The 13377-nt window shown below is 33.6% G+C and overlaps 3 protein-coding genes across 4 annotated transcripts in view; all 3 read right to left on the reverse strand.

Annotated features, from left to right (window-relative positions):
• The window catches only part of LOC105795210 (uncharacterized), a 98270-nt gene that overhangs the window by 53633 nt on the left and 31260 nt on the right, over positions 1–13377 (reverse strand). The window lies entirely within an intron of this gene.
• On the reverse strand, positions 219–4138 carry LOC105795207 (uncharacterized). 2 transcript variants are annotated; one of them, XM_052628676.1, is made up of 7 exons: positions 3755–4118; positions 2751–2832; positions 2448–2653; positions 1838–2126; positions 1409–1516; positions 786–1027; positions 219–534 (listed from the first exon to the last, which is right to left on the reverse strand). In XM_052628676.1, exons 1-7 carry the CDS (start codon positions 3802–3804, stop codon positions 423–425), a joined length of 1089 nt encoding a protein of 362 aa, XP_052484636.1. In that variant the 5' UTR covers positions 3805–4118; the 3' UTR covers positions 219–422. The 2 variants fall into 2 exon arrangements, with proteins under 2 accessions (XP_052484636.1, XP_012480182.2); XM_012624728.2 differs by lacking the exon at positions 2751–2832 and having other exon boundaries at positions 3755–4138.
• Positions 9373–11742, reverse strand: LOC105795206 (probable indole-3-acetic acid-amido synthetase GH3.1). The gene is made up of 3 exons (XM_012624726.2): positions 11307–11742; positions 11110–11211; positions 9373–11014 (listed from the first exon to the last, which is right to left on the reverse strand). The coding sequence occupies exons 1-3, from the start codon at positions 11624–11626 to the stop codon at positions 9640–9642; spliced, it is 1797 nt and encodes a 598-aa protein (XP_012480180.2). The 5' UTR covers positions 11627–11742; the 3' UTR covers positions 9373–9639.

Here is a 13377-nt window from a genome sequence, read left to right on the forward strand (position 1 = left end):
GGAGAAACTAAAAATCTCAAAAAAGTGTTTTTAGGCATTGAGAGAGACATTTTTTCTCTCTCAAAAAGTAACTTGTTTAAGAGAGTTTTTGTTTTAAAAATATTATTTGTCCCAAAAATGCTTCTTAAAAGCAATACTAAAAGCAATACTATGTGTACTGACCTTTTTGATATGCGAATACTGATAAGCAATAACGACAATGAAAAACACACTCGATATTAACAAAAAAAATTGAATGCAATAATCTTCCTTTTTTGAAGTGTTGTACATTAAGAAACTCTCCAGCTGCAAGACAGTGAAGGGTCAAATCTTGCTCAATTGAATTCCTTTTTCTTTTCCCAGAAAAAGAAGTTAGCATCGACCGATTATATACAGATGGACAGATGGAAGCATTCGAATCAGAACAACTCTAACCGATGTGCTCACTGGTCACCTCCACAGTCGTTATTGTTGACACTGCTAGTCAAGGATAAAAGTTCCATTAGTTCCTGACGGTACTCGAGGCCTCTAAGGTAGTGTCCCAACAGCATACACCTTCATGGAAGAAATAAGGGGTATCAGAATCAGAAAATAATATCATGCCATATGAACATGTGATCAGCTTCCATTTCCAAGGATCTTTGAATGCAATATATGCCGAGTAACCTAGATTTCATGTTAAAACTTTGGAACAGAAACAATTGAATTCTTCTACACCATAAAACATATTTCATTTGAATATTTTAAAAAGGGAGTAGAAAATAACGAGATAGAGAGAGGGAGCGGTGGGGGAGAGCAGGACTAACCAGAAGAGAAGACGAGCAAGATAGTCTCGTGTTAAGGAAATTAACGGCTGTAGCTGGAGCGAAGTATCCTCAACGAGTTCGGAACAATTTTCACTTCCAATATTTATAGTTCCGGTTGCCGTGTTCTCTGACAGAGGAACCTTGGAATGCATCCTCGGAGAAAGAGTGGCAAGGAGACCATGGACTACAGAGTGGATAGTTTCTTTCAATTCAGGGGAAGACGGTTCAGAAAGCTCAACTACCTGATATTCATGTTACAACTTTATTAGCCATGACAGTATAAGATAAAAAAGGAGTTTAAAAGACGGTTCTTGTGACAGATTAAGCACTTGCTAGACAAGTTCAGAAATATCAATTTGAGTAAAATAGCAGTGGTAGCCATTTGCAATATACATAGGTACCCATTTAACACAAAAGCTACATCCCATTCCTATACGACTGCGGCCATGAGAGTGTGAAATAGCAAATGCTCTATTTTTGCCAATTTTCACTTCATATTTATGGAGAAAAAGGAAAGAACTTGAATTGTATTAATCATAAAGAGATATTACATTCACAGCGTCGTGTTAATGGGATGTTAGTGAATTAATTTGTTCTAAAAAGTTGAAGAGATCAAGGGAAACCTTTTCGGGTTGTAGTGATCTTAAGTAGTCAAGTAAATCATTCTTTTCTTCCCCAACAAACTGTTGCATTTGCATGGCCTCATTTTTCTTCTTTAATTCATGTAGTTCCTTCAATAGAGAAAAAAAAAAAAAAAGAGAAGGGAAAAATGAGCATGTTTCTGACCAAATTGAGGATAAGGAATTGAGTTCACAAAATTAAAATTTATAATAAATACATATTAAATGACAAGGAAAATGAGACATTCATCTTTAAGGCCCTCCTAGCCTCTTTTGAATGCTTCAAATTGACACAACCTATGACGTGTTATAATTAATCAAACTTGCACATGAAGGTAACATTTCTCCAGTCAATGTATCAAGTTAAGCAGTTTATGGATTCAAAAGAAAAAAAAGGGATCAGGAGAGGTTCCTCTATGTAATATAACATACCTTTTTCACTGAAGCTAGACGAGACTGCAAATGAAGAATATATTTACGAGTTTCAGGGGATATTTCACCCAGGCCTTCAAATTCAATATCTTCAAATTGGTTCTCAGTGGTTTTTTCAGATTCAGATGACGAATCATTTTTCCTTGAAAGTTCTTTTACTTTTGTACCATCTAACACAATCTCCTGTAGGTCAAAGTTTGGCTTTTCTGAACTTTGATGTTCCAAATCTGTGTCACAACCAAGGTTTCTTTCAAGGCAAAGCCTATATTCAGCATTCCTCAGTGTATAACTGCAATGAAAGAAGAACTATGTTTCATGATACTCCAAATATGATGATATACATCTAGTTGAAGGAGAAAGCTATTCTGCATGTGAAATTAATGACAAACATTCTTAAATTCACATGTGAAATTGATTTTGCCAATATAAACCCATTGGCTTTGGCTTTCAAGTTCAAGTGGCACTCAATATACAAGCATAGATGAATTTTTCGCATGCCCCCAAGCAGAGAGATTTTTGAAACACATGGTGAAGGCTTTTCCCTCTTGGCAACCAACCAATATGAAAACATTAACTACAACGGTACATATTACATAGAATATGAACATACCCAGTCATCATAGAAGAAACCAACAACTTCGACAAAGGTTCCCACATTGCCTCAATATAGACTTGAAACCTGTCAGATGGAAGTAAACCAAACATCCCTGAAATAGTCCTTTTCATGGCATCCACAGTTGTAGGGGGGACATCTTTATGGATAAGGCTAACATCCAATGGTTCTATGTCCTGTATCAGAACATTGAGGACCGACTTCTGAAAGAAAATGCTAAAAGTCAATTACTATATTGTTACCACAAAAACATTTCAAATATATTACATGTATCCATTAATTTGAAAAAGTATAAAGAACCCTGTCTATCTTCTTGTCAATATTGGGATCCACAACAAGTGAACAACAGCTCAAATATGTTGGTTGAACTACTCGGAATCGCCTGAAATGCACAGGCATGGAGAATAAACGGAAGCAGTCAGCATCCTAGCTTATCCTCCAACCATTATAGACTTTTTGAGCTTATCCTTTTAAAAAATGCGGTTCACTCATAAGTCAACTTCCACTTCAAGCCGGCACTAACTTTTAAGTCGATATGTTAAAGTTAAGTTATGTGCATATTCCCAATGTATTCATTAGCCAGGTTCAATGATCTCATTATGAGTAAGTTCTACACAAAAATCGAAGCAAACTTCAACATAACATCAACTAGGAAATGCTCGTAGACTCCAAGAAAGAAACTGCCACCCAACTTTAGTCCATAACAAGCAAGGTTTCGATTCTTTTCGGACCACATTTTCAAAAGAAAGTTGAAAAGGGATGTAACTTCAAAGTTGCTTATCTAATTAGCAAAACATAATTCACATCAGGTGCACACACACACATATATATGATTAGTCTGTAAGCATAGCACGAACATCTAATATAAAGAGAAAAAAAAGCATCACCGCAGAACTTAACTTCTTTTGTAACTTAACACTAAAATGTAAGATCACCAGTTTCAGTTCTCTAGACAAACACCATTTTCCTCATTCCTATACATAAAAACTTAAATTTCAAACCATAATTTTGCACAACACGCCTCATTTTCTCAAAAACCAATCAAAAATCCAATCTCAAATAATCCTAAAGCAATTCCACCAAAACCGCGAACTACAATTCAAATTCAAAAAAGAATCCATCCAGATTACATTATCAGCTAAACAAAATCAGAAATTCATAATAATAATAATAATAAGAAGAAGAAGAAGAAGAAGAATAAAAATAAAATCAACAAACCGGATCTAAAGTGATCAATTCACCGAATCCTCAACAATTCAAATTCATAAAAAAATTAAAAAATCCAAAATTCGAGAAGAGCTGACCTTAGAAGAAATAGGATTGGAACCGGAGGCATCACGTGAAGGAAAGGCATCGAAATTATTGGAAGATAAAACAAGGAGAGGAGTTTTTCGTAATTTCCTAAAGTTGGAAGAAGGGAAAGAGGAAGGAAAGAGTAAAGGTTTTGGAACGGAACGTGATTGGGAAGAAGAGAAGGAAGGAAGAGGAGAGAAATGAGAGGAAAGAGGGGTAGTGGCCATAATAATCATGGTTAAAAATGTGTCACACCGCTACTCTTTCTCAGCTCTTTCTTTTCCTTCCCACTTTCTCTTGCCGCCAAACAAGTTCTTTTCCTTCCTTTTGCTTTCCTTTTCCTTCGAGCAGTAACGGCAACCACAAATGTATAAAAGAGGAAGGAGAGAAAAGGGGAACGAATCGGAAACGTTACGTGTTAACGTTTTAAAACTGTGAAATCCTGTTAAATAGTCGACGGAGTTATATATTACGTGACGTAGCTATTTATTTTATTTTTAAATATAGATTTTTTTAATAATTTATGATTAACATAATACTTAAAATTATAAAATACATCAAAAAAAATTTATTTAACCATTAATTTTAACCGTTGACCGTTAAAGTTAACGATCTCCAATGTTTTTTAGTTAAAGCTATATTGTGTCGTAACACAATATGATATGTAGTAAAAATGATAAAATAAAAATCAATAAAAATATAGAAAAATTATAAAATACTTCTTTTAATACAATAATTTTATATTTTTTTACAAATTTTATATTTATTTACATTTTATAATTTTCTTACAACTTTATAATTTTTATAATTTTCCTATATTTCTATATATTTTATAATTTTTCTAATTTTTAAATTTTTCTAATTTTTTATTAAAATTTTAATAATTTTATAACTTTTATTATTTTTATTTTTTATCATTTTTTGTCACATGGCACGCTGTGGTTGTGACATGTGATGGCTTTAACTAAAACAAATTAGGGGCGGTTCAAGTACCCAATCGAGTACAAAAAGAATGCAGGGGCTTAATTTTTTATTTTTTTTTTAGTTTGAGGGCATTTTTTATACAATTTAAAAGTTCAATTACTCAAATGAGCACAAAAAAATAGTGGTTTAATTTTTTTTTGTATAAATATAAAGATTTTTTACACTCTTGAGCCTAATTTTTTATTTGAGTCTATTATATGTATAATCGCACCACACGTCCTTTAATTTATGACATGTTTTAAATTGGTATTTGAGCTTAAATTAATTATAAATTAAATAAAAGTAAAATTTAATTCAATTTATTTGATTAATCATGATTTTTAAATTTATATTCTATAAATTATTTAAAACACTTCGATTTAACTTGATTCTTGATTTATCGATTTTCTTATTTAACTTTAATTAATCCTAATATTCTTACAGCTTTCCACCTTACGAACAAACAGTCCTAAAATGCTACAACCTCCCCCTTATATCAACCGACATTTTCAGTCTATTTTACTACAACATATATCATTTTGATAAATTAATTGTAACTTCTTAAATTACTAAACAAAACGGCAGAATTTTGTAGCTGAACTCATCCCCCCTCGCCGAGCGATGGTTAAATTCAGGCGAAAGACATAATGATGGCTCAGAGTAGAGGTGCTTAGGCGCTTGAAATGTGAGCCTAAAATTTTGTCAAAACATGTCTATATTTGTAAATACTAACCCAAGCCTATTTTAAGTTTGCCAATATTATTTTTTAATTTTTTTTAAAAGTTATTTATTTTATTTATTTTAATATTTAATAATTTTATACATTTTTTATTTATTGAAAATTTTTATATAGTCATCTTAGTTTTATTTTAATATTTACATTAAAGTAGTATTATATATTTATTATAGGTTTATTTTTCTCTCTTTTTTTTTGTGTAAAAAATCTTGAAAAACTAAAAAATTCTAAAAGAAACTATAACTACAAATTTATCCTAATACTTCTCCTACTGACTGCTCAGACTCCAAATTCGGTTATTTGGATGGATCCTAATAGGTTTATCTCTTTAATGTGTTCAAAATTACATAATATAAAGAATTATAAACTTAAAAATGAGTCGGGTCGGGCCAAACTTGGGCCTCGAATATTCAAACCTAAGCCCGTCCCATATTTTAAACAGGTCTAATTTTTTTGCCCAGGCTCATTTTTCGGACCTAATATTTTTGCCCAAACCCTCCCAAATTTCAAGTGAGCCTTCGAGCTTGAATAAGTAGCCCGACACATGAACAGGTCTAGCTGAAAAGAATGCCCCTTCAAATACATGTTTATAACTTGATATTGATTGATCTCTCCTACCCTTATCTAAAACAAACCTTTAGAATTTTCTTTTTGCAATCATTTTTTTTATCTAAAACAAACACCATCAGCATATGATTCTTATGACTTAATCTCAGACCAGAGCAAAAGGTGAACATCCTTGATCAAATGTCAGATTTAATTCCATATATATTTAACATATGACATATTATTCGTCTTATTGAAATAAAAAAGTGATATTAACAGATCAATTATCAATTGGGACTACGGATCGAGGCTCAAAACTTAGCATTTACTAAGATATTTATGAATGTTCAATCAATTGAACCAACCATATTCACAATACCCTATTTTTACATAAAATAGGGGATGTTTAAAGTAGAAATGATAGTTTTAGCATACAGGGTAAAGTGATATTAACACATATCTTTAACATATGACTTGTCATTAGTTTCGTAGAGAGACAAATCACTCATCAATTAAGGGTATGATTAAAGCTCGGATCTTAACACTTGTCGAAATACCCTGTATTTACAGGGCACGTTTAAAGGGAACTAAAAAGAAAAATTGGAAATGCCAGTTTTGGCATATAGGAACTAGATTCAAGCTTTGTTGGCTTCTTTCAAGAGAGACTGCCAAATGTGGAAGGTCTCTGGTCCCCTACTGTTAGCAAATACTTCAGAGTTAGGACCGGCAATGGGTGTGTTTTATCCATCTTCCTGCTTTGCCCTGGCCCTAAATGGCCGAACCCACACCCGTAACCTCACATCCCTTGTTTATTGACTCCATTTTTGAAGCATTAGTCCCTGAAAAATTGGTTTAAAGGGCAGATGAAATGAATGAATTTGTTGAACATCTTTTTCTTTTTTAGCATTGTTAATGGGAGGGGGACCAATACTTTTTTTATTACATTATTGTCAGTGTATTTTTTTTTTTAATGATTCAGTGAATTTAAATAGGGATATCATTGCAAAAAAAAAAAAAGAAAAAACAGTGGTGGGTTTGGAGGCAAAGTTGATAATTCGCTGGGAAAAGCCCAACAAAGGGAATTATCATGAAAGTGTTGATGTCGGGAAGTGGGTTAGCATCAGTAATGGCTAACCAATTCCCATTTCCCGAAGTGTAAATATTTTATTATTAACTTTCCTTCACCTTTAGTTTCTAAAATCCTGTCCAAAGCTTTACATTATTTGGATTAATAATTGTTCCATCTAAATATTTGGCAAAAAAAGAAATTGTTAATTGATCAAATAGGTTTGTTTTTTTTTTTTTCTGAAAAGTTAGGAAAATAAGTCGTTTTTAGAGAAAATGTATGAAAGTGCGTCCAGCTGGGCACGCTTTCTTCACAGTAATATGAAAGCATATCCAACTGGATGAGCTTTCTTTGTAATTATCGAAAAACACATCCAGCTAGGCACACTATCTCTAACATGTCAGTAGGAAAGCTCGTCCAATTGGACGGGCATTTACACTCTCTCCAAAAACGACTTATTTCCCTAAATTTTAAAAAAATGACCTATTTGGCCAATTACTTTTTTTCGGCATGTTCAACTAATTTAGCCTAAATATTTTATAGATAGAAAATATATTCGATTTTTATAGGTGATGGAGAAGGAAGGTATGAAAGTAGTTGTATTATGAGTTAGATTGTATTTTGTTCCGTTTACTTAAAAAATAGAAAATTAGTTGTACATTAGATCAATGAGTAAATTGGTCTTTCTGTTAAAAATTTCATCATTTTCTGTTGTTATAAATTGTACGTCGGCCGTCATTATTTAGTTATTTTATTAGCCATACTCGTTTTTAGCGGTAGAAATAAATGAAATTTTAACAAAAAAAAAGATCAGTTTGCTCTTTGATCTAATGTACAGAGACCAATTTACTCATTTTTTAGTAGAGGCGTAAAATGCAATTTCACATCTAATGCAAGGGCCTCCATGATACTTTTATTGGCAGGGGGCGATCCCTTAAAATGAGAAATTTCTACCTTCAACTTTGTAGAATATTTTATAAAATCATAAGTTAGTATATCGCAAAATTATTGTTTAGCCCTTAAAAATGTTAAAATTTCGATTTAGTTTTCTTGAAAACGATAAAGACTTAAACTAATATAAAGGTGGAATTGTATCTTAATTCTCATAAAACATAAGTTAATCTTGCTCTCGTTAAAACTTTCTTACTTATCCCTTGATTTTTCCATATATTATATGTATTCATATCTAAATTTCTTAATATTTTATAACTATAAAAATGACATAATTTAGCCCCAAAATGTTAAAATTTGCTTTAGACCCTTGAAAATTATAAATATATAAGTAAATACAATAATAAAATTATATTTTAACTCTTATATAAATATATAACTTAATCTCGACCATTCTAAAAAATTTTATGGTTCCACCCTTAAATTTTTTTCTTCATATATAAATATTTTATAATCTTAAACCTTCAAAATCCAAATTTGAGTTTCCTGGTGGGAAAACCAAGTGAAATTTGCTAATGACAAATTGCTGCCATTTTCCTCCACTTAACAAATCCGTGGAAGATAAACTACGATAAAAACCATGAAATTCCATTTGCTGCGAATCAAGAAAATTTTTTAAGAGAGTTAAGAATTTAAATTTTCTATTTTGGGGTTAAATTATTAAAACTTTGTCCCTCATTTTGGATAATTTTAAATTTAGGTAAATTATAAAAATAATCATTTTGTTACGAAGTAGTCGCTCTATCGTTAAGCTCTCGTACCTCCCTAACGGCAATACTACGTGTCAGTCCAAATGAGCTTTAAATGCCAACTTGGATGTCCAACTGGGATGAGAATAGCTTTTTCAGCCATAATGGGGAATAAAACTAAAAGAAAAAAGAAGACTTTTCTAGTTCAATGTGTAATTAATTAAAAACCTATTCTCGTCCCAATTGAACATCCAAGTTGACATTTAAAACTCATTTGGACCGCAACATAGGATTGTTATTAGAGAAGTAATGGAGCTTAACGACAAAGTGACCATTTTGTAACAAAACGATAAGGTAATCTGAAACAAACAAAATAAAAGTGACTACTTTTATAATTTATACCTTAAAATTTGCATTATTAAATTTAGATCATTCAATTTGTATTTTTCAAATGGAATCCTTCAAAAATTTTCTAAGTTGAATATACTCTTTATAATAATTTAATTAACTATGGATAGTTATCCTTCTGGAAAGCTTCGTCTCCTCATAATTTTGAGGAAAAGAAAAGCAGTTTTCTTGGGATTCGCAACTTAAATATGAGTCATGTTATAGTACCTTTTCATCAAACAAAACAAACAGACAAAGGAATCATAAAAAAGCAAACAAAGATGAACGATGTACTAAAAACAGCAACATTATCTCTGTTTTTTTTTTTTCATTACATGAAAGAAACAATCCAGAGGACAAACATCATATATCCTCTGAATCCCCAAATTACAAAATCCTGACCCTCAAACATCCTAATCAAGTTATACACCATAAGCTACAGTAGGTTTATATATATATAATGCAAAACGAAAAAGAATCTACAGATTATAAACTAATTCCTGGTCGGTGGTGGGTGCCTAAATGAATAACTGAGTCACTGAATCATCATCATCATCATCATCTTCGCCTTTCAGGGGTCCAATGTGGTAAAGCTGGGCTAAAATGTGTAGATACCACTCTAGAGTCCAGTAACTCCATGATGGGTGTGAAGTTAACACACCTTGGAACCTTGTATTGATTAATGGAAGCTCCTCTTGATATGGCGTAATCCATGAGTTCTTCAAACGTGCCGTTTCTCACCACCCGGATTTCGAGTGGGCCGATTGAGTTGTCAGCAACTCGGCCTTGTCGGTACACCGAGTTCATCGATTCTTCCATTGCTAAACAGCACTGTTTCAAAACGTCGTCGGTGGGGGAGTTCGCGGCGTCTTTCACCAACAATTCCCAGTATATAACGTAGTGGCCGGGGATGGTTTTGGTGTCGGCGTAACTCGTGTACTCGACGACGCTGGTGTTGAATTCTCGGAGGAGCCGAGAAGCGTTCTCGACGGCTTTTTGTAACTCGGCTTCGTCGGTTTTGTCCGAGTCGATGCTGAGCAACACGTTCTTCCTCCTCACGAAATGGAACTGTGGGGCTGAGTTATGGAATCCCGTGACTCGTAAAATGTCGCCGACTCGGTACCTGCATAATCCGGCATAGGTCGTGATTACGAGCTCGTATTCTTTCCCGATTTCCACGTCAACAAGGTCAACGAGTTTAGGAGGTGAGTCACGAGTGAACCCAGCTGAGTTAGGATCATGAGGTAAGAACTCGAAATACGCCATGTTCGGCATGATAGTATACGAAACTTCCGATGGTTTGCACATGGGGTTAAGGTTTAACCCAAAATAACATTCCGATGAAGCGTACATTGTACATGCCTTAGGTAACCCACCACTGTAATAATCCAAGGTCGGAATATACTGTGCCATAGCACCCGTTACTATAACGTCGAGGTACTTAGTATTAGGCCAAATCCTTGTAATAATCCCTTCCCCGCTTTCCTTCGAACATTCACGGCGGACAAACCGAGCTAGTTCCGGGTCGGGTTTCAGGATCTTACCCATACATTCCCTTAATGACGGGTCGGTTACCTTTTGATTCAAGGTACCCGTTTCGATATCCTGAGAGAGTTGTCGCCAATTAAGCTGAAGGAACCTGATTGCACGGAGGAGACCGGAGGCGAACACCGCGCCGACACGGAGGACTTGATGGCGGTCTTGGAGACCACAAAGCATCTGTGTATACATGCTTTGGAAGGAATCAGGACAAAGGATGGCTTCGTTGGGGCTGGTGTAAACGTTGTATGGGTCGTACGGTCGGGTCTTGAAATGCTCGCTCTTGTAATAACTGGTCAGCACCGGTCGAGCTAACAGACCACCTGGGGTTCTTGTTTCCGATTTGACGAACAAGAAATATAAGCCCTTGCCTTTGTCTAAACCCGGCACATAACTGTTTCATACAAAAAAAACAGCGTTAGCAGAGAGAAATTTAATTAAACATTAATCTTCTAAACATTAAACAAATACTAATATATATATACTTACAGATTCATCACTGGCATGAGCAAACTGTAGAGCAACTGGCGGCGATCTAGCTCTTCTTTAATAGTTGGCATCAGTTTCCTCTCACCAGCTGAAGTCCCGGAGCTGCACAATTTCCCATATAATAATCAATATACAGCGATGAGGATGGAATTGAATCATATAAATTTATAAAGAACCAAAAAGATAATTTTCCCAACCTGGTGAGGAATTCTGAGATTGGGTGAGCTGATAAAATGGCGGAACGGTCGCCATTAGCAATACGTTGGATTTCAGGCTGAAGGTCTTCGTAAGTAATGACCGGAAGTTTGGATTTGAACGAGTCACGATCGCTTGCCCCATTGAGTTTGAACCTCCGAAGGTACTCGGTTTGGGAGTTTTGAGTTAAGATATCGGACAAAACTCGTTCTTGAACCGAGTCGGCGTTCCGAGTCATTTCCTCGATGAATCGCAAAGATTTTGCATCTTTCTCGCATGCCGGCGGACCCAAAGGAGACGAGATTGCGGAATCGACGGCCATTTAAATTTTTCTTTTAAAAAAAAGGGAGCCTTTTAAGTTTTTTTTAAAAATTTGAGAGAGAGCTTTTGATTATGGAGGAAGAAGAAAGGGGAACTGTGAACTATGTGATGGTGAACTTTGGGGAGGTTAGAAGGGGATTTATATAGGGGAAGGGTAGAACGGGGAAGGAGTGGAAAATTGAAAAACGAAATACACGTATATTTAATGAAAAAAAAAGGTTAAAAAGATTATTTTTTTCTGTCAACTGAGGGGGAGACAAGGTGGGGCCACAACACGTAGACATGGCACGAAATAAGGCAGGCATGTGGGGTTTAGGTGACCGCCATGTCAGCATAGCAACAGAGGTTAAAAAAAAAACACTTGTTTTACGCGTCACACAACCACGCGGCTGTTTTCGGGTAAAATTGTTGGCCCTTGATTACGATGGTCTGCCGGCACGTGAGACAGATGCTTATATTTTAATTTCAACTTTTTTTTTTTAAAAATCCCCAAATATTAGTCCAAATGTTGAAAGTACAAACTGTTTTTAATTAGAATCATTACTTTTTGGCTTATAAATGTTTAGTTAAAATTTTCATTATTTTATAAATATTTTTTAATTTTTTTTAGTATCAAATAATGGTCTTACACTCTTACTTATTAATAATAAAATATTATTTTTTATATTTTATGTATTATAGCCGTGCAAGTTGCGCTTTTAATATTCAAAAGGGTTAATTTCACATTTTCACTAAATAATTTTAATTTTTTACATATTTTAATTTAGTCCTTAAAATATTATATCATATAACCATTAGCTTAAGTGTTTAATGCTTAACTAAATCTAACATAGAGCATGTTTAAAACACATGTTATACACGGTGGCGGAGTCGGGGTTGGCAGGGGCCCTGGCCTCCTTAAAATAAATTTATTTTCATTCAGGCCCTTTATAACTTATCAAATTTTAAATTAATAATGGTAAAATTATACTCTGGCCACCCCAAAAATAATAAATTTTTGATTGAATCTTTTAAAAATTATAAAGATATAGACTCTTAAAATGGTGAAATTGCATTTTTACTCTCGTAAAAATATACAATTTAATCCCGCCCCAAAAAAGAATTTCTGGCTCCGCCACTGGTTATACGATAAAAGTGTTATAGAGACCCCTATATTAGGAAACAAGTTGAATTTTGTTCTCTCTACTCAAAACATGAGTAAAATTGTCTATGTATGTTAGATCAAATAGTCAACCAGTCTTTTCCTGTTAAAATTTTTATTCATTTATATTATTAAAAACTAGTGTGCCTGATATAATAATCAAACAGTTATATGTACATAAACCAATATTTAACAGTAGAAATAAATTGATTTTTTAACAAAATGATCCATTTGCTCTTTACTCTAACATAGAAGAATTAATTTGCTCGTTTTTTTTATTTTAAGACAATTAATCATGAAATATATTTTATGTGCTTTAAAAAATTACTCATTAAATTGTCGTTGATATGAAAAGATGAATAGCTTTTATAACAGAAGGTTGACGTCTCTCATAGAGAAAGAAGAACAAAGATGAGTGGGAATCACGTGTGGTTGATTTCCTACAATAAGAGCTTGTTTTCCTTTTGCTTTGATTTTAAAAGAAAGAAATAAAGTTTGAGACATGTAGCAAACATGGAACAATTGCATGACTTGGATATGTTTTCCTCTTTATTTAACCAAATTTATCCTTTGTTTTCATTCTATTAAATGTATGTGAGTCTGTTGGTTGA

This window comes from Gossypium raimondii, chromosome 3 (genome assembly GCF_025698545.1).
Source record: "Gossypium raimondii isolate GPD5lz chromosome 3, ASM2569854v1, whole genome shotgun sequence".
Taxonomy (NCBI): Eukaryota; Viridiplantae; Streptophyta; class Magnoliopsida; order Malvales; family Malvaceae; genus Gossypium; species Gossypium raimondii.